This window comes from Bacillus rossius, chromosome 7 (assembly GCF_032445375.1).
Source record: "Bacillus rossius redtenbacheri isolate Brsri chromosome 7, Brsri_v3, whole genome shotgun sequence".
Lineage (NCBI taxonomy): Eukaryota > Metazoa > Arthropoda > Insecta > Phasmatodea > Bacillidae > Bacillus > Bacillus rossius.
The window spans coordinates 47,973,023-47,997,321 of record NC_086335.1 but is presented as its reverse complement, the minus strand read 5'-3'; the positions used below and the strand labels follow the sequence as shown (position 1 = coordinate 47,997,321).

At 43.2% G+C, this 24,299-nt stretch overlaps 2 protein-coding genes across 4 annotated transcripts in view; one reads left to right on the top strand and one right to left on the bottom strand.

Annotated features, from left to right (window-relative positions):
• LOC134533973 (N-alpha-acetyltransferase 15, NatA auxiliary subunit) overlaps positions 1–24,299 on the bottom strand; it is a 133,969-nt gene that overhangs the window by 65,630 nt on the left and 44,040 nt on the right. The gene's annotated exons all lie outside the window — the stretch shown is intronic.
• LOC134533975 (uncharacterized) lies at positions 933–24,007 on the top strand. Of its 3 annotated transcripts, none has more exons than XM_063371833.1 (2): positions 933–1,174; positions 16,333–24,007. In XM_063371833.1, exon 2 carries the CDS (start codon positions 16,335–16,337, stop codon positions 18,579–18,581), a length of 2,247 nt encoding a protein of 748 aa, XP_063227903.1. In that variant the 5' UTR covers positions 933–1,174; positions 16,333–16,334; the 3' UTR covers positions 18,582–24,007. The 3 variants fall into 3 exon arrangements, with proteins under 3 accessions (XP_063227903.1, XP_063227904.1, XP_063227905.1); XM_063371834.1 differs by having other exon boundaries at positions 933–1,471; XM_063371835.1 differs by having other exon boundaries at positions 933–1,500.

The following is a 24,299-nucleotide window of genomic DNA, read 5'->3' as shown; positions in this document are numbered from 1 at the left end:
TTAACGCATTTTTACTTACAAATTACTAGTAAGTTTTAATTGGGTAGTGATTTACCAGGAATATATTTTTTTTATACATAGCCGGTGTTGAAATACTCGTCAGCAGTATTTCAGACAGAACGTAATAATGCACTTAATTCCACGAACACTTGAAGTGTAAACTTCACTCAGCGCGCACCTGTTAACCAGCCTGATGATTAGCAGGACACCTAAGTAGGCGCTAACAGATGCACGCAAGGAAAGGCCGCAGTGGTCTGACCAGGGTTCGAGCCTCGCCACTGCGTCACCTCGCCCCCGCCGCGCCGTGGACCGACGTGCTTATAGCTCCGTCCGCCCACGTCCAGGTCCTCTGGTTGGATGACGCATGCGGGATCTCCCTGCGCTCGCAGTATGACGAGGTAAGGCTATTGTCAGCTCTAGCCAATTTGAACATTTTTTTTTTTTAAATAAACGTCTGGAGGGGACATCCCTGTCAAAAAAAAAATTGCGCATAATGCAACTTACATACTTCATTTACTGAAGTATTTTCCGGTAAATGTATTGCCATATCTCTCTTGCATTTGTTGCTGGGTCACAAATTTCCATTTTCGAACTGTAAAAACTGTCACGCAAGTGATCACGATTATAAGCACGTGCGTGTCTTTTTACGAGAAAAATTGAAACGTAACGTAACACGCAAGAGAATTACGAAAATGAATTTTTTTTGGGAAAACCCCTTCAGCAATGGCAAGAAAATAAATAACCAAAGCGAGTGGAAAAAAAAAAGGTCAATAAATCAAAAATGTTCAGGTAAGTTGGGATACATCAGTCACCGAGGAGCAGTGGCGCACGTGGTGGAGGGGGGGAATTTCCGGGCGGGCAGCCTCGGACGGAGGTGACGCCACTGACCGCTTCCCCCTCCCCCTTCCCAACTCGACAACTCCGCGGGAGGAGAGTGAGAGTGGATGGCGAGCGCCGCAGTGCACGGAGAGCGGCCCTAGGGGCCGGGAGACCTGAGCGAGGGTACAGGAAGGTAACTCTGACCGCCGGCGCCCGGAGAGCTGAACGCAAGAGCAAGACGGTAGCTTAGCGGTGCGTCGGCGCTCTGCGAGGATGACATCGCCAGTCGGCGGCGGCGACGACACTGGCTGGTCCTGATCCCGGAGCGTATTGCCAATCTGACCGCACGCAACAGGTAGGTCCTCCCCCACACGTCTGGGTTCTGCAGCCACGGGAAACGGTCGCGACACGTCAATGCGAGGCGTGCAAAACACAATGCCTCGTGAGGGTCATAATAATATTGAAGCAGAGTAGACGGTGCAGAGGAGGAAGAGAGAGGACGTACGTAACGATAACGACTACCGCACACGCACGGGAAGCGGGAAGGAAGGACAGTTTGTGCTGTAAACACCAGGCAGCGCGCGGCCTTGCAGCGTCGGAAAACACTCGGTACAGCACTTGCGCGAGAGGTTCGTCCCGACCAGGAAGTTTGGTGAGTCGCACTTCACGGACTCCTTTAAGGTAACGAGCTGTGGAACTCTTTGTTTCGGAATCTTGCAGTTCCTAATTACACACTTGGCACTAAAGGCTAGTTCCTTGGCATGCCTAGAATGTAAACATTAATTTAAATACTAGGTCACGGGTGAACTACTACGTAACAACTTAATGTACTTGTTACACTAAAGAGCTACAATCCGGGTTATTTTAAAGTCTGATTCACACTTACATTAATTTATAGTATATCACTAAGGCATCGTATTAAAAATCTAATTGCCTCTATATGCAGAAAACCTATTTTCATTTATGAAAAAAATTGAAGAATAAGTTATACAAAATTTAAATTTTTGATATTTATGAAAGCAGCATCACATCCGACTTGTCTTTAAAAAAGCACAAAAATTATATAAATCCCAAGGGAAAAAAACAACACCGAATTGACTGCTAATCTGACCCTCCGATTGACATAAACATCAATAGATGACACTGACAACCACTAAAACATAAACAATCATATTCCGATATGTAGCTCATCTTTTTTAAGTTATCTTTCTAAATGGGTTGAAATCAAACTGACTTAAAAATTAATTTCGCGCATTTTAAGTTTTTCGAGTGGCACCAGCATCAGTCAGGAGGGTGTGATGGAACTAAATCTGTTACGCTGGTTCCGCACTTAACTTCTCTCCGACTTCCTCGGGAATATCTGATTGAGGCGCTACCCAACTTCACTGAGACAGGTTCTGGGTTCGTGGGTTCGAAGGTGTGTAAAAAAAATATTTCTTATTCCAGAACATTTTGCAGAATTTTTGTTTTCACGCCGAATCCTGGGGCTAAACAATGAAAGAGTGAATGAATTCTACGTTCGACATCCAACATCCTCATAACAGCTACTGCGCTTAGATATGAACAATGTACACTGAAATATTCAGGTATCTATCATTCTCGGAATGGAAAAGTGGTCCATACGTTGTAGCGTGTAAAAAAAAATCAACTACTCTGATTGTATATGAATTTCCCAGCGCCAGCCCTTACAATCATGCTCGTCGTCCACAGTCACCACTTCAGACCTGTCCGGCTCCTCACAGTTATCTAGGACCGAGTTCCGTTACGTACACAAAGGTACGAACATGTAAACTCGCGTAAGTGGTTCCGTTACTTTCTGCGAGTGACGGAACTGTTGTCGCGGCATGTTGTAAACAAAGTGAAACACTACACTATATGTCTTACGAGTTCTACCAACACCTTCTGGCATCACTTAAAAATCCCTGCACTCCATTCCCCTCTGTCCATCTGTTGGCTCGTTACCCTGAAATGGGCAACAGCTCGCGACAGATGACGTCAACGCGCGAACCGCCCGTGCTTCATACCAGCGCGTGCAGCTGATGTGATAAGGAAGTCCGGAAGTAGAACGACACTGCCTGAACAATGGTTGCTTCCGGTGATGTTACTGAAATACACGGTTAATTTTTTTGGCCTCAATCCGAACAAATTCTATGAAAATAAGTTGCCAAAACATTCTCTTTAAAAATTACGAGCAATTTTATTTAAATTTATAAACAAACATGAAATTTATCAAGAAGGCTTTTCAAAGGATGCAGCTGCAAAAGTGTTTATTAAAAAAAATGTATTAAGACTTATCCTGTATTTTTTTTACTCCAGACGGAAGCAAGGGCATTTTCATGACAGAATTAGAATTGGTTTGGTCTAATTAATTTATACAGTAAGTTATTATAAAAGGAAACATAAATATACGCTCTTGTGAACCTCAACAGGGATGACGGAGAGCTGTTCCCCGCCATCTCGGCCCACGGTCCTCTACTTTCCGCAGGCACTGTACACTGGCTCCGCGCGCGTTGAAAAAAAAAAAAAAAAGCTCAGCCTTGTGCAGCGCCGCCGAGCGACGGCCGCTGGACGGAGGACAGACAGCCTTGACTGGAGCACCGGCCCGTACAGGCGCGCGATCGTAGGGAGTCTTCATGAGCCGGGGTCACGTTCAGGGGACCCGCCGTGTGAAGGGACAGCAAAACCCAAGCTTCGAAGCTTCAAATACCTCATGTTTATACACGTTTCAATTTTTTCGTAACATTTACTGCCAACTGAGAATTCAAATTTTTGACACGACGCAGCATATTGAAATGGCTTCAAGTCTTTAGAGTGAGTCGAAGGTTGATTTATATATATATCTCTCTCTCACTCACACACACACACACACACACATATTAGTTTGTAACAGCCGAGAAGACAAAGGCGGGGTTTCGACCTCAGAGTTTCCAACTGGTAGAAGTATTCACCATCCAAACGTTCCCATGGGGGTATGGAAGCACGTCAAGAGTCTGTTCCGAGGATACAATTTACAGTACTGGAAACTCACTGGAAACCTAGGACATTTCCAGCGAGGAGACGCGACCCCGGCGAAGGTCGGGATAAGACAGCCGCGGGGATGCAAGGCCACCGGAGCCGGGAGAGTTCCGAAAGGGGGCAGACAACCCGGACCTTCGACTCAGGGGAGTGGAAGGTCGACCCCATTCAAGCTGCGACCAACAAAACACGGGCGACAGTCCCTCCCTTCGCGCTGGAGTCCGCCGACAGGCAGCGGCGGCTACGGACACTCCCCAAGCTCACAGTTCAAGCTCGGTAAGGCCAACTTTGTACTTGGCTTTTTAACGTAAATACCAAACAGACCAACATGTAAACTGAAACTAAGAGACATATTAGTAATATCTTAAGATTCGGTCTCACACATCGTGTTGATTTCTTATTTTCTTGCCATTACTATCAATTATGGGCTGTTTCTGAGATTTTTAACACGTTTTGTCACAAATAGTAAACAGAAATTCATTAAATGTAACATAATGGGCGTAAAACGTATCTCAAGTGTACGCAATTATCATCACTTGCACGGCTTTTTACACCCGTTATAACGCTTAATGAAATAATGTTGAAAATATTTGTCACAGAAACAAATACAAGGAAGATACGGTTTTAAATAACCCCTGGGTGTTACTCAGACGAGAAAATAATAAAGAAAACATGTGAGCGAGACTTTGTGTACTCGACAGTGATGTGCAACATCAAATCTGGTAACGAATAAATTCATGTGTTCTCGTGTTGCAAATACACTTACAATCCAAAACTCGGGCCTGGAACACGAAATATAAGGTAGGATTCTTTTGAGTAATGCCGAGCGTCATAAATATACGCAAAATGTGTTTTCAACTACATTTCTGGACGCGAATCAATCCACAACCGCCGCTAAAATTAACTGCCGGAATAATAAAAGTGGCTACGTCGATTATAGAACCATTCGATTAGCAGACGGAAATACAAAACTTTCATGAAACGGCTACAAAAAAAAAACGCTTCACCCCGGCTTTGAGCTTGATTTTCGAAGAGGAATATTATTAAAATACTACCCCATCGTGTTAAAATTCACTAAACAGTTAATAATATAAAGTTTCCCTTTGTCTTTGTGAACTTTGGTTCGCGCCATCCGCCATAAGATTGCAGCAACATCGCTCCCTACTTACTGTTACACGTTTAAAAAAAAAAAAAAAAAATATGGCGCGTGAGACCCGAGCCGTAAATCTTCGTCGAGTTCAATTCACATCGACGCGTCTGTAAACAAAATGTACGAAGTAAAGCTGTTTCGGAAACTGTGTGGCATTCCAGCAGCGCCCTCGCCGGCGAGCGAGCCACTCTGCTCCGGGCTCGCGCCGTGTCGACACCAGTGGCCAGCTACGGCCGCGGTGCACAAACAACTTTCACGAAAAGTATACGTGCCAAATTCGCCATGTGCAAAGTGTGGCAAAAAAAAAATTCTAAGTGTTGAAATAAATGCACCGCTACTTTCAAGGGCTCGAGCCGTCAAGTTTGAATACGGGGAGGGGGGGGGGGATGAAACTGGAAGAATTCAGTAGGCGGGTTACCACGTCAACGATCTTAAAAGCTCCGATCTGACGCCGTCCAATTTTCCATGCACAGGTGCCAGGTAGCCGTTTTCAAAAATGAATCCGTGGACCACACCGTCGTGAATAGTCCCAAACGGAACTATAAAGGGAATTTTCGCGCCGGTTCAAAAAAAATATCGGCGGAGCGTTTGGTCAAAAGCCTTAACGCTGGTGAACCTGAAGAGTGGAACCGTACATGCTAAGGGCGCGGTGGGCGAAAAAATGCGCTTTGAGCAGTCGCTCCGCTCGCGAGTCGACCGGCATTGCGCTCCTGACGTTCGCGTCTGCTGTCATCGAAACGCACACAACGATCGCATCTCAACCCTGAGCACAGTGAGCATAACAGGCGACAGCAATAAATAGGGGCCATTTTGTTAAGACACAAAGTGAGGTTAGATAAAATATTTAAAAAAAGAGTTAAATAACGACTATACACAGAAATGCATTAAGTGTTAAATTAATAGCTGCTACACTGAGCTTTTCTATAATATTATCGAAACATCACTTAACCTGCAAATTGTTGATATCGCATGTTCAAATTTAAATGTGATCAAAGTATTGATAAAACGTCTTGCAACTTTAAAGTAAAACCTTTAAATGTGTTGTTTAAAATAATTACTTATTATGTTTTGTATAAATTATTTCCCGAAAAAGTGTCACCAGTCCTTAGCCCCACCTTAGTTCTGTACCGTGTAATTCAAGTAGGAGGGGACCTAGATTTTTATGGTTGGATATACATTAGGAATTTAAATTTTCTATTGGTTTCATCGCTCACAATTTCTCTAAAAAAAAAAGTAGGTACTTTTTTTTTTTTTGAATTTAAGATGTTTCTAGGAAATGGTTTTCCTCGTGTGCATATAAACCCCCCCCCCCCCCTTCTACATCTACCATCATGATGAAAGGACCCGGTTATTACAATAGTTAATAAGTGTAGTTTTGGCACGGGACGACACAAACAGTTGCACAACGGCGCGGTGCCGCACGTGACGTAAAGCTAATGACTGGCCAGCAGCGCATCGTTACGTCACTGCCGGCGCCGGCGAACGAAACCCCCCCGCCACATTCGGGCGGTTGATCGGCCGGCGGTGGTGACACCCGCCACTCCCGTCGCTGCCGCACGCGCGAGAAAAGGCAGAGTAAGACTCACTCCACAAACGGTCGCATACATTCATTACATTTGCTGCCAGGGATTCTCTCTTAAGAGGCCACTCCAGTGTTTCAGGGGCACTACGCAACCCGCGTTAACATCATAAGATTCAATGCTATTTTAATTTTGCTTATAACTAATTAACTAATTAATATAGATTTCGAAATGATGCTTGCTTGATATGTAAGACAACGATGCTCTTATCAAAGCCCCTTTCTTCAAAAACGTGCATAAATTATGGTTCAAACCTAGACAATACACTTATGCATATTAGTAAAGATTAGAATAAAACCATAGTTTATGCACGTTTTTGAAGAAAGGGGCTTTGATAAGAGCATCGTTGTCTTACATATCAAGCAAGCATCATTTCGAAATCTATATTAGTTAATTAGTTATAAGCAAAATGAAAATAGCATTGAATCTTATGATGTTAACGCGGGTTGCGTAGTGCCCCTGAAACACTGGAGTGGCCTCTTAAGGGCCCCGCCTGCCTGGGCACACATGCGCAGAGCTCTGAGAAAAAACAACGCGATTATAAAACTACTCAAAGATATCCGAGTAGGGTCTGTTTACGAATAGCATGTAAGAATTCGCTGAAGGCCGATAAGTAGTTAAGATTTCCGGATTAAGTTATAATAGAGTTTTTTAGAAGAGTTAAAATGGCTAAAAGGCGTGTTTCTCGAGGAATATTTACGCATAAAATAACCGGTACAGATTCTTGAAAGCACTTAAACGGACTTTCATTACACCTTTACCTCAACTACTCCGCCATATAGTGTTGCGGTCACCGGTCAAATATCATAGTTGCCCAATGTACGACGAAAAGACTACGCGCCAATTCAGAGCATGACGCTTAGAGGCGATACCGCGCTAGAAACACCAGTGAGCATCGCACTTATCATCTCGCCTCAATAACACAGATACATCCCTGACGAGGCGGGCCCTCTAAGGTTCGGTCTCAGAATCCATGTTCATTTTTCCGGTTTTTTGGTCACCTTTATTCAAGAGCTATTTTTAAATTAAAACTGGATACCTTCCTATTATTTGTTGTTTTGCCACAAATATTTTTCAACATATATTAGTTTTTACACAATGTGTGTAAAAAGGCATTTAAGTCTTCGTCACTTGCGCGACTTTAAAACCCGCGATATTACCTTCTTTGAATGTATCTCACAGTGGGGAAGATTGATTTAATATGTTTTTTTTTTCGGACATACGCAATTACTGGGTACACTGCATGACATAATAAACCGAAAAAAAAATGGACAAAAAAGATGAATATGCAAACACAGAAAACAAGCCAAAATAAGCCGATGTATAAAAAAATCACAGAAAATGTCGTGAAAGGAATTCGTTGAAAAGTTATTACAGCACAGACGACAGTGGGCCGACAATCACGTGACAGTTGCAACAAGATCTGTGAATACAACAAACAACTAGCACAACACAGTGACAAACAGAGGAACCCCACGATGATTCAAATTAGATGACAGCGACGAACATGCGAACCCAACGATTACATCAATTGTGTCTTAGGAAGTCTACTTCGTTCGTGTTTGTTGTCTTCGGTCAGTTGTCAGAATATTTGTCTGTTTCTGTGCCGTCTATGTTTATTTAATTTGAAATCGGCTGATTTTGGCTTGTTTTCCGTGTGTTTGCATATTCATCTAATTTTGTCCGTTACTGAGGTTTATTATGACATACAGTACCAACCAGCAATTGCGTTGTCCCTCCAAAAAAAATTTTTAATCCATGATGTTATACGAAGTGAATATGTAGGAAATATTTGTGGCAGAACACCAAATGCAAGGGAAGTATCAAGTTAAAATTTATAAATAGCCCTTAAAAAAATTACGACAAGGCTGTAAAAAAAAGGCGTGTGAGAGTCTTAAAGTCGACCATCTAAATCAATCAACGAGGATTGCCTTCAGTCAACACGCTGGAACGGATTTTTTTTTGCTACGATTTTAATTTTGTATCACTGAAGAAGACGTATAAAAACTACATTCCAAAGCTTTCAACATTACTATCGTCCAATAATAACACACGGGCTCCACTAGTATGACTTTACAAGGGAGTCAGAAAAAGACAGAAGCTCACCGTCTTTAATAAAAAGTGTCCGAAATCACGACGCTGAAAGCTCTGTCTGCGCTGCAAGTCGCCGTGAGGGACGGCCTCTGCGACCGGGGAACTAGTTTGACCGCTGCGCGATAGAGACCGCTGGCAACGGTATCGTGTGTAGACCCCGGCCGCGCACATGCTCGCATGGGACCTTATCGGATAACATTATTGCAGTCTGCAGCTGAGTGTGTGTGAGCGTCGCGCGGTTACAGTATAGCTAGCTTCCGAGACGTGACGCTCTCTGGTGCTTCTAGCGTGGTATATCGCCTTCTGAGCGCAAGGCTTTGAGATCTGAGCGGTAATCTTAACACTGCGTGGCGTATAAATAAAGAAAAAGGTGTGATGCAAGTCCTCGAGTGCTTTCAAGAACCTGCACCGGATGTTTCATGCCAATAAATTATTCTGAAAACACGCGTTTCAATCTCCTAAAAATACAGTTTAAAAACGAAACGCGGAAACAGAACTACTTACCCGCCCTCAAGAGTATTTATAAAAGATTTTCGCAAACAAGCGCCACTAGATATCTTGAGCACTTTTTTTTTAAATCGCGTGGTTTATCCCTAAAGCTCTGCACAATGTATGTGCGCCGGTATTGGGGGGGGGGGCTTAATTCACATCAATTCGCTGGTAAAACTGCGAAAGACTCGGCTTCCTTTATTCACTGGCGTCTTAGAAGAGTGAAGTTGCCGAGGTAAAGTTGAACTAGTCCAACTTTGCCGCCCCCGTCCAGCGCTTAACTGGCTAACATCATCAGTAGCTACACAATACGTGTACCGACTCAAAACTATAGCTGATTAAGCAGAGGGTGACTGTCGAGCAGCTGGGTACTAGTGCATTTGCGAGACGTACAGCCGCTCAAATTTTGTTTTCAGGCAATTCGGAATATCGTAATAACTTCAAATTCCGCCACAGAATCAAGAATGAACTTAAAAGAGCTAGTCAATACAAACAAAACTTTTTTTTCTTCCAAAAGCTGGTGTCTCTCGTATTTTATGCATCACCGTCTAAACGTCCAAAATTGGCGTTTTTAATCCCCTGTAATTCGCTCTAGGAAAGTAATAAAAGATGCTAGTGACTTTCGACAAAAGCAGATCAGTGTAAATTAACCTTTATGGAGCGTACACATTTTCTGGCAGCAGTGTTGCCGACTCATGGCGAAGTTCTTTCTCTTTTCGTGGGAATATTGGTATTTACATTCATTAAAAAGGGGCGAAAACTAAAAAAAACAAAATTACCAATAGACTAAACTGAACAGATTCAGTATCAATTTATAAAAGTAGTCCTTTCCCTTCCAAATTTTGTCCACAGCTTTTTTTTTTTTTTTTTTAAATAATATTACGTTTTCTGTGGGTGAGGGGGTAAGATAAACTGGGGGAAAAACATTAATTTCATAATACCAAAATATGTTATTTTATATCCTGATTCGGAAACATTAAGATCAAATTATTAAGTATTGAGAACCATTACATATTCGGGAGCGCTTACAGCAGCCCATGTAGGAGGGGGGGGGGGGGCTTGTCTTCAGATACTAATATTTTCCCCCCAGCTTAAAAAAAAAAGTTTATTCAATGTAAGTTGCTAACCAAACCACTCTAATACCAAACATACGCTGCGGAAGGGGTAAGAGGGGGGACCCGGACACGGCGGCGACCTTGCGAGGGGACGCCGCCCCCGCCCCCCCGGGCCAGGCCGCTATGCGGGACGTGAGAAGCAGGCAAGTTAGCCGATACTGGAGCGGCTTGCGGCACACACTCGCGCACTTCCTGCGCACAATAGCCTCGGCTGTGCCGACAGAGTATCGCCTCCATCTCGCGCTCGCGCCACGGGACAAAGGCGGCGGCGGCCGCGCCGCTACGAACAAGCACGGGCTGCTGCAGTTTGTCCGCTTGCGTTACCGCAGTGTTGCAACCAGGCGAGTTCGATGATTCAGAGTGCTGTCTGTGCGCTGACATGACTCGCAGAACCCGTCAACTGGCAAATGAAGGTGGATCCAGAAGTTAGCGAGGGTGGTATTGGAGTGGGAGGCATCGCGCAGTCTAGAGACCTATCAATGCGTGAGATTGCTACCTTATCACGGAAATATGGTCCATATCTCGAATTTATATTGGGCACAGAAGTGGGGAGTTGACTCTACAAGAACGTATGGGTCGGAGCCAGCTTGTGGGGCTTAAGGCAACTTACGGTGGATAAAGTAACGAACTTTTTTTTGTTGGAAAAACTGGAAAAAAATCACGATCTTCTGAATCCGTCACCATTCGCAACGCTTCCAAATTTGTATGGTCCTCATTACGTAACTATATAATACGAATGTTTTCCAATCGGAATAAATAATAATAAAAAAAGTAATCTTGGTACCCGGCAATGAAAGTTAAATCCCAATTTCTCTTCTAACCCCCCCCCCCCCCCCCAGAAAAAGTCACTTTACTCGGAAAACTTTCGATCAGAATTTCACGCTGCAACAACGTGACAACACGAAACGCTCCGAGGCTTCGCCGCACCACGTGACAACTCCCGGCCAATGGTAACCGGGCTGCCGAGTTAAGACGAGCAGCGCCGTCTCGCACGTGTGGCAATGCGGCGCGACACTGTCGATACTGGGGTGTGGCGCGAGCAAGCAGGAGTGCGTCGAGGCAGGAATAGGGTGGTTTCTCCGAAGGGTCGACGACCAGGAGCAAAATGGATTCAGAGCTGATTAAAAACCACAACAGCAATTACAGTCACAAAAAAAGAAGTGTGTTTTAAAACCCAAAAATAATCAAACTGTCCCAACACTCATTAAATTTTTACATTGTACAATTAACTACAAACCAGGTTAATTGTATGACGACACTAACAAATTCCAAGGTTAAAATATGCCAATGGTTTCACGTAAAATTAAAAATACAGTGCATGCATTATTTACTTAAAATGTATTTAAATAAACTTAGGATATATAGTGAATGCTAAGCTAACGGGTGAATAATTTAGAATGGAAGAAGGCCTACCAATGTAAGATTGTAAAAATTAACTTACTAATTAAAATAAACAAAATATTCTGTTAAGAATACATAATTTGTTATGGAACATGTACAATAATCATTATATACATTCAAGAATAATTTCCTGTGGTTATTTTAGCAATTGCTTAGAAAGTTTTCCACTTCGGGCTGCAGGACTATACAGGAAATTCACGCCAAGTACTTGTTCTTTACACCTGTGAGCAGATAGGCATCAGCGCTGTTACATAAAAGTGAGGTTGGTTTCAGATCCATCGCAGGGATTGTGCTTGTATAAGCTTCTCCGAGCTTCCCGGAGAACATACGTGAATTAGGTCGAAAGGAACTATCGAACTGAATCACTCCAGTTTCCCGTTATCGTGAGACATGCGGGGGCGAGGCCAGTGAAAGGGGGTAGTAGTGTTTGAGGTAAACCACAGCCGCCGGGACGGAGGTGTTCTGACGCGGTGACTAATACCCCCTTGCAGAGGTCACCTAGGTGTGCAACCCCCCCGAGGGGGGAGGGGGGGGGGCCTCCCACTCGTGCCGGTCACGAGCTGGCTGCCCGCAGTGTTATGCAATCCCGCTTCGCTCCTGGCCGCCTTGCATACTGCATGGTCGCCTCCACCCGTTTTAGAAGGCCCCTTCTAGTACCTCTGTGTTGGCGAGACTGGTGCTTCAAGGCTGTGGACTGGCGCGCAAGTCTCGTCGAGCATGAGGCAACTGTGAGGTCTGGGTGGTGACTATTACATTACATGGCGGAGAAATTAAAGATACGGTGTAACGCCATGCAAGCCTAGAATTTATTCCAAAAACACGCGTTTTTAGCCAATTTCATTTTACTTAAAAAAAAAAAAAAAAAAAAAAAGTTTGAGAACGAAACGCGGAAACAACCACTCATCCACCCTAAGCGTATTCTTAAATGCTGAGACTCCACTCTGATACCTTGAGTAGTTTTAGAATCGTGTGGTTTTTTTTCCTGAAGCTCTGGAACCGTACGTGTGCCCTGGTACCTGGAAAAATCACGCCGTCATCACTCGCCCGTCTAACCTTGCCTTCGCCGCAGTCGGTGACGAACAACAGCAAGAACGCGGCACCAGATAATATCGCCGTTACAGTTGCGGCCTGTGTGTGAGGAGGCACGCTCGTGTTATCTCAGCCGGAGAAAGCGAGCGCTCCACGGGCTGTTACCCAGCCCCGCCGCCGAGTGGAGATTCTTTGTAGAGGTCTCAGCTACTGCACTGCCCATGTTACCGTCCCGTAGGGAACGACTCTGAACAATGATCCACCGCGGAAGAATACACAACGGGCAGACTTTTATTTTTCATGGGGCTTAAATGTCTCTTCGACAAGTGTCATTAGAGGCTAGTCTTCGCGACACAGGCCAGGGATGTTAGTGCAGGAATCCCAGAATTTTCCTGGTTTCAAACCGAAATCCGGATGGCCGGACCGGTTTCGAACACCGAGTCCTCTGAAATGCGAGTCAACTGCGCCAAATCGCTCTTTCACGGCGGGTATAAATAGTAAATAAAGTCGAAATAAGGCTTTCAAAACCATGCATTCCACTGTGAATCATCTACGCATCATCGAATTACTACACGGGTGGTTTAACGTCTTTTCGACATCGAAGGATGAATTAAGGCTTAAGGGCCCCGCCTATCTGGGCACGCATACGATGTTCAGAGATTTAAAAAAAAAATTTAAAACTGATACAGAAATCAGAATAGAGTCTGTTTACAAAAAGCATATACACTGAGGGCAGGTAAGTTTCCGTATTTAGGTTCAAATCTGTATTTTTATACGAGATAATTCGCGAAAACGTGAGTTTAAGAATACAGTTCAGGCATGAAACATCCGGCACAGATTCTTGAATGCCCACAAGGGACTTGCACTACACTTTTATCTTAATTTCTCCGTCAAATAATATTGTTGTCACCCATAAACAATCGTAGTTGCCCTATGCACGACGCGAAGACTGCGCGCTAGTTAGCCTTGCGCTATACCGCGCTATAAGCACCAGCCCACTAACCATCCTGCCTCACTAGCACAAATACACCTCAGACTAGGTGAGCCCCTAAGCCCGCCCTAAACGATACCTAATTTCTGCTATACCTTATGTTATACCCATGGGTATAATCGTGGGCATGACAGTTTGTATAGCAGAAGAGAAGGAAGGAAGAAAGAACTCGTTACTCTACACGATACCTAAAATGCTAACAGAAAAAACAGCCAACGCAGTTGCCAACCAAAACAAAAAAATCGGGGTATGAATAAACTGGTAGCTGTCAATTTAACCAAATACTGAAATGATACGAAAATAAGTTTTTGTTTTTAAAAATTATATAACTTTAAAAATGATTTTTAATATCTTCTAAACGTCACTTAAAAACAAATCTGTCTTAGTATTAAAAAAACAATCAGTGCATTTTTACTTAACGAGAATGAATTTTCCTTGGTTGGAAAATCAATAAATATAAAATTAAAGGGATACAAGTGTATTCAGGTTTGCTTTAGCGTAGTTTTTTTTTTTTTAGTTCATCGCACTCATTTACAGTAATAATTGTGCTAATGTCATCGTAAAGTTTTAATATGCCACCAATTCACATGTATTTAAACATGTCAATTGAATATCTAATAATTTACTAGACTACTTTGAGAAACTGCAACTAACAATTTATTTTAACGAGAGAGACAAAGAAAAATAACCATGGTTTTAGATAGTAGTTCCCAAAATAACCGTAACTGAAAGAAAACCATCTCGTATTTTAATTTAGGTTAACAAGAACGCAGTTCCTATGAAGTGTTAGTTTATTCATCAATAATTTATGGACATTCAATTTTCTGATTAACGTACGTGTTTTAATAAGATTTTTTTTTGTTTGAGTTACTTGTGATCGTATTTTTTTTTTAAATTTTATTATAAGTAAAAAAAATATAGGCTAACTAAACCAATAACATGAGCTATATAGGTATTTAAGGTTAATATAGCAATAAGACAAGAATAGGTCAGTTAATTTTTGCCTGGGCACAATTTGTACGAACAGTAATCTGTTATTAAAAAAAAATATATTTCCACTGACGAATTTAAACCACGTCAATAAAAAAAATATCTTCACATCCGGACCCGCGCGCCAAGAGACACAACAAGGTTTTGGATCGGATCGGATCAAATTTTTTTTGGTCGGATATTTTGTCATTTTTTCAATACAAATTAATACAATATTAGATTTTGTATTTAAATTTTTGAACATTCACAATTAAGAGAAAATTAGGGTCGCTAGTAGTATAATAAGAGAAAACGGGATAAAAAGTTTACTGAACACTTTACTTCAAATATAGAAGGCGTAATTGCAAGCTGAAAACCAAGAAGTGGAAAGGTGGCCATACACGGACGGCACGGACTAGTGTAACTGTGCGACGGAGCACTGACGGATTCGCGCCGACAGCGACACGGGGCTAGCACACGCACCACGTGGGCGGCTCCACGCCGGGTCTAATAAAAGGCGGGAACCCACGCAATGAGTCGGCGTTGCTACATGGCGGACACGGCTGGCATCCCAGGGACGACGGGTTGAACTAGATCCCGATGTTGCCAACCACTTTTTTTGGACGAAAAAAAAAGACACTGGATTCCATCTCGAGTACTATTTTCAATTGCATTTGTATTAATCATTATTCGGTATTTATGCGTTTTCGTACATGTGCACGCCGTTTGTAATATATATTTTTTTAAGTAACCGATCGAGCTTATTTTTGTGCACAATACGCCGCGGTCGAGACTAGAGGATGAATTTCCCAGCGCCTCTGCCCTTGAGCACGGGAGTGTTACGCAAGTGTCGGGCTCGGCGCGAATGCAGTACGCCACCTAGCGACAGGGGAAACCCCCCAGGCGGCAGCGACGTGCATCGCGTCGCCCCGCGACGGGGAATGCGACCGGCGCGCCAAGGACGGGCATCTCTCTCTCTCTCTCTTCGCCGAGAGAGCGAGCGCGCGCGCGGACCAGGCGCGACCAGAAAACGTCTTTCTTTCCGGCGGAAACGCTTTCCAGCGGCTGCGTGACCGGCCGGCCCCGCGGGCGGAGGAGGGGTGGGGGAGGGAGTTCTCGTCGCTCGAATTCCCGCGTCCGGACCGACTTTTCCCACGCTTCCTGCGGCCACTGCCCTCCCCCCGAGCCCAGGGCGACCACGAAATGATCTGCACCCGCATTCCTATGAACACCCGAACACAATCCACCAGCTGGGTCTTCGTGGCGGTCGTGGTCACTAACTCCGGGGTGAGTCGATACACAAGTAGTTCGGAGGTACGTGCAATATCAAATACGCAAACGTCACACATGCTAGTAGGCTTACGTACAGCATCTTATCGATTCCTGTTTATGCTATCAGGCTAATCAGCTGACGGGCTTACGACAATTGACTAAGCAAAGAGTGAACATATCCAAACCAGGGTCCTCGTGTTCGGAAGTTGAAGCTTTAGCAATGTAGTAACAAACAGGCGATTAAAAAAAAATGCCTACAGGTAAATTACATCTGTCTTAGTAATATTAATCTGCATTACAAACTGTAGGCTTATAGTGAACTGTGTACGTCCGACAATGGTGACGTGAATTCCCGAGAATAGTTTTTTAACAGTCAGAACTACGTTGACGGTGCGTGTGGTGTTGCAGAGATGCTGCCGGCGTGGTTGGCGCTGTCCCTGCTGGCGCTGAGCACCGCGGCGGCGGCGGCGGCGGGCGAGGACAAGCCCGCCGCCGACGACGAGGAGGAGAAGACGCTGTCGCAGCAGATCGCGGACGGCAAGTACGGCCTGATCCAGAAGGAGCTGTACGCGACGGCGCCGGCGCGGCCGGGCGTGCTGAGCTACGCGGACAACCCCGAGGTGCCCCGCGACACGGCCGACACGCTGGGCGGCCTCGACTCCAGCGAGATCTGGCTGGCCGAGAACCACGTGCTGGTGCTGCGCGGCGGCGCCTTCCCCGAGCGCGGCGACAACAGCACCGCCTGGCCGCCCATCGACGCCTACCAGGCGCCGCCGCGCCAGGTCAAGATCCCGCCCCGCCCCAAGGTGCCGCCGCCCTTCCCCGTGCAGCTCAACGAGGGCGGGCCCACGCAGCTCATCGGCCCCAACGGCACGGCGCTCCCGCTGCCCCCAGGCTCCTACTTCCCGCCGCCGGGGGACTTCCCTATCAACGGGTCGTCGTTTCCGCCGCCTTTTCCGTATCCGCCGCCGGGCAACGGGTCGTTCTTCGCCCCGCCGTTCCCGCCGCCGTCGGGAAACGTATCGACGGGGAACGGACCGTACTTCCTACCTCCGTTCCCCGGACAGCCGTACCCGCCCATCGAGAACGGAACCCTTCCTCCGTTCTTTCCACCGCTGCCTCCGGGGGCAGCGATCCTGCCGCCTCCCGACAACCTCACCGACCTGTACGACGAGGACGACCCTTCAATATACTATCCGCCGCCCTACGACTTCTTCTACCCGCGTGACAACTCGACCGAGGTTCCCCCCGGGCCTCTGGTGCCCGGAATAATACTCCCTCCGCCACCCAACTTCTTCGCGCCGCTCGTCGACGCCCCCGCGACCACCGAGCCACCTTCCGAGAGCATCACGGTTCCCCCGCCCCCGACCACCGTCCACAAGCCACCCACAACCACCACCAAGACGCGAAACAAACCTCGTCCCACACCGACCAACAACTTCGGGCCGACTCCCGTTCCCAAGTACGCGACGCCTCTCAAACGACCTCTTCAGGTGGAGATAACGCATGGCGGCCAATCTCCGCTCCGGTCACCGGTCGTGTACGACGACAACCTCGTCATCCCTCCGCAGGAGTACGACGTGCGAACTGTGGTGTTTCCGACGGAGGTCCCCATTTCATACGACGTGGCTCCCGTCACCGACATCGTGGTTCGCCTCAAGTCATCGTCGCAACCAACCAAACCACGCCACAGGAAACCTCACTTTCCGCTGCAGTACTACGAACTGCCCCGGGATGCGTACACAGCAAACCGGGTCTTATTTGATAAACCAGTGTACGTCCTGGAGTACGATTCTCGCCAGTACCAATCCCAAGCACCAGCTGCCAAAAACATCCCACTGATTTCCACATACTACAAGAACGTTGACAACAGAGTGTCACCCACGCCTCAGCCATATCTCAGAGTGAGCCCCACTCCAAAAGCTTCGTTCTACTTCTACGAGGAGGCAACTACCACCACCCCACGACCGCCACAAAGACATTATCAACTCTCGAAACAGCTGACGCCAGACCAGCAATACCTGCTGCAGCGAATAGCCAACGGCGAGTACGAATACGAAGACCCGTGGACGAGAGCTCCCTCGCCCAACTACTACTGGGGCCCGACCAGCCCGCGACCTGCGGACTACAGCTACGAGGGGTACGCCACCCCGGCGCCGCCGCGGAACTACCAATACCGGCAGGACCCGGCCCTCACCAGCTCGATCACCAACTACCGCAGCACGCCTAGGCCCACGACGCCCAACAGCCTGCTGCTGCAGTACACGAGGCAGGACGCGGCCCTCATCGACGACATCACCAAGAAGTACTTCACGGTGTTCGGGCAGAAGCTGGGCGGGGAGGCGGGCGGGCCGACCACCCCCTTGCCGCCCGCCGAGCGGGGGTCTCTGCACGGTGACACGCTCGTCAACTACCGGCGACCCCTGCCGCCCGTCAACCCGCTCAGCGAGTTCATCGGGCAACCGCAGCGGCAGGGGCAGGGGCAGGGGCAGGGGTCGCTCGTGTCGTACCAGCTGCCGGGCAACGAGGGGGCCCACGTGTACTTCCTCACCCCGCGGGTCGTGGAGCGCCAGCATGACCAGGGGTACGTCTACGTCACGCCCCCGCGCGCCAGCCAGCTGAGGTACCGCAGGAACAAGTCTCAGGGGAGCGCGTGATGTGCTCTCGGCGTGTGCGGCGCCGGTGACACGACATGCCATGTGACAACTGCAGTGGAGGGGTTGAACATGACAGTGCCATGACTTAGCGATACGTTAGGCTGTAGTGGCTGTGACATTCCGCAAATTGAACCACGGTTATTTATTGTGAACGGTGACCAATGACTACAGTAAAAAGAACGCAACCATTATTTTTCCCTGCATCAATATACATACGAAGAAAATATTTCTATAAAAATTGACTTTGCCATGTTGTAAATGAGTGCTGTATTGTGGTACATGTTAAAGATACAAAGATAATAGGGTAGTGTATTAGAAAATGCCTAGGTTTAGTAATGTGTTTGAGCTAAGTGTAAACATAGTAAAACACCAGGCAGCAAATATAAATGCAAAAGTCAAAAACAAAACAAATTTATAACTTAAAGAGTCTATAAAAATTCAAATATCCATATTGATTCAACACTTACTGATTTTAATAGAGAAAATGACTAAGTCACTGACAAGCAACTCTAAACATTGACTAATATTGAAATATGACTACTGAATTTTTCAAACATGCTAGTTGATATGCTCTGTACAATGTTGTAGGTCAACTTAATTAATTTGTGTATCAATTTAATGTTCAGTTTTTTTAACATTGAAAAAAAGGTTTTATGAAAACAAATGTAGGTAATGCACATGTGCAGATTTTTTTAAAGTTCATATAGCATTGCATATTTAAAATTAGTTATCTTTATAAAAAATTGTAGTTATTTCTACCAAATTAACTGTTTTCTTGTTGACATGCATGCAGCAGAAAAGATATTAATTACTATACATTTTTCAGTTTATGTTACAGAAAACATATAGTGTTTATTTTGTATCAATCACACATAGTTTGGTTGATACAAATGTTATTACAAAGTGGGGAAACAGTAGTCCATTCAGATTTGCATTAATGAAAGTCAATGTGTTCCTTTTACCAGTACATGTTACTTCTGAACTTTGTTAACACTTCCTTATTGGATATTTATCATGTTTTCTATGGTGTGATGATTTTTTTGGTAGAAAATCTGTAATAATGTTAAAGGTAAATGGTACATTGAAGTGAAAGCTGTCTGGGAATAGTAAATTTTACATGATTCAAAAATAGTTTTTTAGAAAATTTAAAGAATAAATATATCATTGGATACAAACAGAAGCAATAAGATAACAAATAGAAAATTTTCTTAAATAGTTCTGGTAAAAAACATGGTAATTATTTATAAAAACCATGTGTATGTCAATAGTTCTCCATTAAAGTATTTTGTTAAAATAAACAGTATGGTTAGTTACGAGCAAAACAATTTTTGAAGTGAATAAATATTGTTTTTACTACAATAGCCTCATATATAAGAAAACGTTTGTTGGTTTTGAATGAAGAATGATTTTTAAAGCTTTGATGCAAATCTGCATTTTTTCCCCTCTCATTGGGGAACATGATGTGTTGGACACTAACCCTAACCATGACTCAAATACATGAGCGAGGCATTGGTACCCACTACAATCTGGGAGATCCCTATATCCTGTCATCTTGAACCTCCATGCATGATTTGCTACGTAAAACATTTCCTTTATGTTGGTTGTAACTGTGTCACAACCTATCCGAAAACTCATGGTCCATTGCTAACCTAACCTACCACAAAAAATATTCACGAGGCTCTTCCTGTCTAGCAGGTAAAACTTTGTTCCACTGATATGATCACATCTTGGGTATTCTGATATAAGTTGAAATAGATCATTTTGTATGTAAAAAAAATTCATTCTAATTTACTTTCAGTGTTCTACAGCTATGAATTATAAACCTTCTCTATCACTAAATGATAAAATGTTAAGGTTTGGCAGGGATACTTAAACATCACTGTTTTCTTGAAAGTTAAAATTATTACCATAGTTTCCACCATACAAGATTGCACAGCATATCATATTTTTATTACTAAAAATTGGGGAAAAAATTTTACAATTTAATATATGTTGTTAGGTAACTTTAGCATGGAAGGAGCACAAACTTGATTATATGCAGTCTAAAACTTTTTGGTGGCCTCTTAATGAAAAATATTTTTGAGTTTAGAGAAGCTGTAAAAGAAAATTTTAGGTTACTCACTCTCAGAGTACCTTAATGGATGTGTAATGTGATAAAAAAGTTAAATCAGGCCTTTACAAAATCTCTGAAAGCTTAGGAGTAAGATAAAATCTAGGATACAGCAATAAAAAAATATACTTTAGAGTAGTTGTAATTTAATACTAAATGATACCTATAAAGAACTATGTACAAAATGAGTAATTAGTTATCTAACTTTAATTTACATACCATCCTGGTTTCTTGGACACAGTCATTTCTTTACCAGATTATTGATTATTGGCAAATGTTTTCAAAACCACTGTATAGTTTATAACTTTGTATCTTGACAGTAGTTAGTCACCAGCAAGGAAATGTTAGGCATTTGTGACGACCTGGTACCTGGGATTTGTAACTCCCCGAGCTAAAGCCAAGTAGTTCTAAGGGTTTTTTTACTGGCAGAACTGTAAGCTACTGTAAAACATCCACTCATAATGGGTGGAGCACAGACCAGTGAAACACCCTAACATCTAAAATAACTAGTGATCGATGAACCATTACGTGTCCCAGTGATTTGTAGTGCACCACCTATAATCTTGAATTTACCTCATACTATATAAATTCATTACTTTCAATTGTCAGTATCACTAAACACTACAGAGAAAGGTCAGTAATGGATCCACCTAGTCATGGGTCTGTTTGTGTTAGTAAGGCAGGACGATAAGGGAGATGCTCGCTGGTACTTCTAGAGCATTATCACATCAAAGGGCACGGCCACAGACTGGCATGCAGTCTTCTTGTGCAACAGACAACTATGAGATAATAAGAGGTAACCATAACATTGTATGGTGGGGAGATTAAGATAAAAGTGTAATGCAAGTCTCTTAAGTGCTTTCAAGAATCTGTACCAGGTGTTTTATGCCTAAAAATAATATGAAATCTAGCGTTTTATCATTTTCACTCTTCCAAAAATACAAATTAGAAACAAAATACAGAAACAGAACTACTCATTCACTTCAAGGCATTCTTAAATGTTTTTCACAAACAGACTGTGCTTCGATATCTTGAGTAATTTTCAAATTTTGTCATTTTTTTCTGTGCTTCGATATCTTGAGTAATTTTCAAATTTTGTCATTTTTTTAAGTTCTGCCCTGGTAGTTTAATCCTTGGCCAACCAGATTAACGATTTTGCCAGTTTCTTGAATGTTGAATTAGTTTCAACGGTTATACAAAAAGTGAAAATGAGAAATTTCACCTACTATAAACCGGAATCACAACTGACATTAAACCAACAGTCACAAACAAAATAAGCTGGCAAAATAGAAATGCAATCTGGCGGCCAAGGTCAAAAAACGGAATCCACCCAAAATAATTTGAACGCAAGTGGCTCGAATGGTGCCTGATTACATAATGTGCTGAACCATAGAATACCGGATTAAAAACCTTTCACTGAACCAAATTTAATAAGAATTTTGAAAACCATTTAATGCAATGGAAATAGTACATAATTCATGCACCCTGCAAGTCACTAAATGTGTACTTTCATGAACTAAACATCTTTAAGCCAAATTCTGAGTAGTAAAATTTATTAACTAATTATTACTACTCCGCATTTGAAGTGTCTTCTAAAAAAATTGAAGCATTTTTTTAAGCTCATAAATGTTAAATTTTTTCATACGACAATGTAACTAAATTATGCTTTAATTTTTCTTTCCAGTTTACCAGATTTATACAACAGGGAATGTAAGCACATGTTTGGGCTTTGTAAAGACTTGACTCAAAACTCGACTTATTCATAAAGTTCCTAGCTCATGAAAAAATATTGTAAAAATAAGTAAATTTACACATTTTTTTAAAACCAAAATACTACTACATAATTCATCCACAGTGTTTCATGATAATGCTGACACATTGCAAACAAACATGGTCATATACGCAAACACTTCTTCTATTATGACTAGACTAATTAGCCAAATCTAAAATTGTTTTAACTTTTATGGAAATACAAGTTCAAACTACCTAATTAATAAAAGAAGTAGAGTAGTAAAATTTATTTTCTTTGTGTGGAAAGAGGATGAGGAATGAGCAGCTTTTCTCCTTTCTTGGGACAACTGTTTCATGTTTATGTTAAATAATCAAGGAGGGTAGCAGGAATATATCAATGGGCAGCCAGTTGAACTCAAAAGCATAAGCAAGGGTAAAATTTCTGCTTTGTGGAAGAAATGTGACTCCTCTTATCTATTTGGATCTGAACATTTTACCCACCCATGGTTCCAAGGCACGGAAAGGCAAAAGCTAACCCACAGCTTGTGTGGTGGTTGCCTGGTCACACATGAAGGTAATGTATAATGCTTTCAGTAATGGCAGTAAATTGGACAATATTGATGTGTAACATCTCTGCTATCGGTATACTGCATTAGGTGGGAGTAATTTTGTGGATGCAATGGAAGTAACGGAATGGAAACGTGTAACTACGGTGCTGCCATCTGTGGTGTATGGAGCAAATCAAAGTTTAAAAAGCCAAAGAGAAACTTCATAGTATTAACAGTTTAGCATTTCCTTCAAGTCTTTTACACTTTCATCGGAGCCGTTTCTAATAGTTTAAAATTTCCGTCTTCTAAGCAAATGTTCTGATAGTCTATGTAGCCAACGTGCTGCTATCAACACGTGATGATGGTAGCGGCGAGTGCGTAAAGTACGCATGAGATACTCATTCAGAAATTTACTTGAAAACATATTTTGCGTATATGTAACATGCTCTGGATTTAACAGCGCGAATCATTGCAATGTGGATTTTCTAATACATTATAAATATGCTGCGAAATTATTTTTAATATAAAATAAATATTGTATAAGTGTTGTATTAAAATATTCACTGGGTATCCACTGGTCGTCGAAATGCCTCCATCTATTTCAACAATAGTTGAACCATCACTGCTAAAAGAAACCTATTTCCTCTTAAGCCGCTTGAGCCACGACCCTCCACAAGTCACAGGGTTTACGTCACTCTCTCACGAGTTACAAGCCTTAAAGGCTCATTACCGAGGTTAGATGTTACACATCACTGGCGAGTACTGAAGGAATAGCAGACTTCTTTTTAACAGATTATGTGTTAAAATGAAGTCATGGGAAAAATTAATATCCTCACATACTTGAGATATACTTTTCCAAATAGCACAAGCTTCCAGGATTTTATTGGAATTGATACAGTTACGAAGATATTAACTTTTTCTTCCACTATCTACAAGAGTAACGGCATGCATAGAATATGACTTTATAGAGATTACATTTAATTTTTAGAATTTTATAATTAAATTTATTATACATAGCATTTCATCCACTGTATTTTTTTTAAAGCCATCGCCGAATGTCCAACCAAATTCAGTCCGGGTTTTGCTGATTTAGATGTTAACTTTACTCATTGAGTATTATTTTAACTGTAAGATCCCTACATTTTTATATATTCATGTTTCAGAAAATAATATTTGTTATTTTCTCATAAACAGCGAAATACAATTTCATCGGTCACCATATCTTAGATGTTATGTCCAATTGAGGCCATACCTGGCTGGTGAGGTCTGAATTTTCACAAAATTATTAATCTGTATTTACTTTAGCCAATTTAATACAATTCAGTGGTT

What these genes read in the sequence shown, in the direction of transcription:
- LOC134533975 (XM_063371833.1), top strand. Translation starts at nt 16,335, where the DNA reads ATGCTGCCGGCGTGGTTGGCGCTGTCCCTGCTGGCGCTGAGCACCGCG.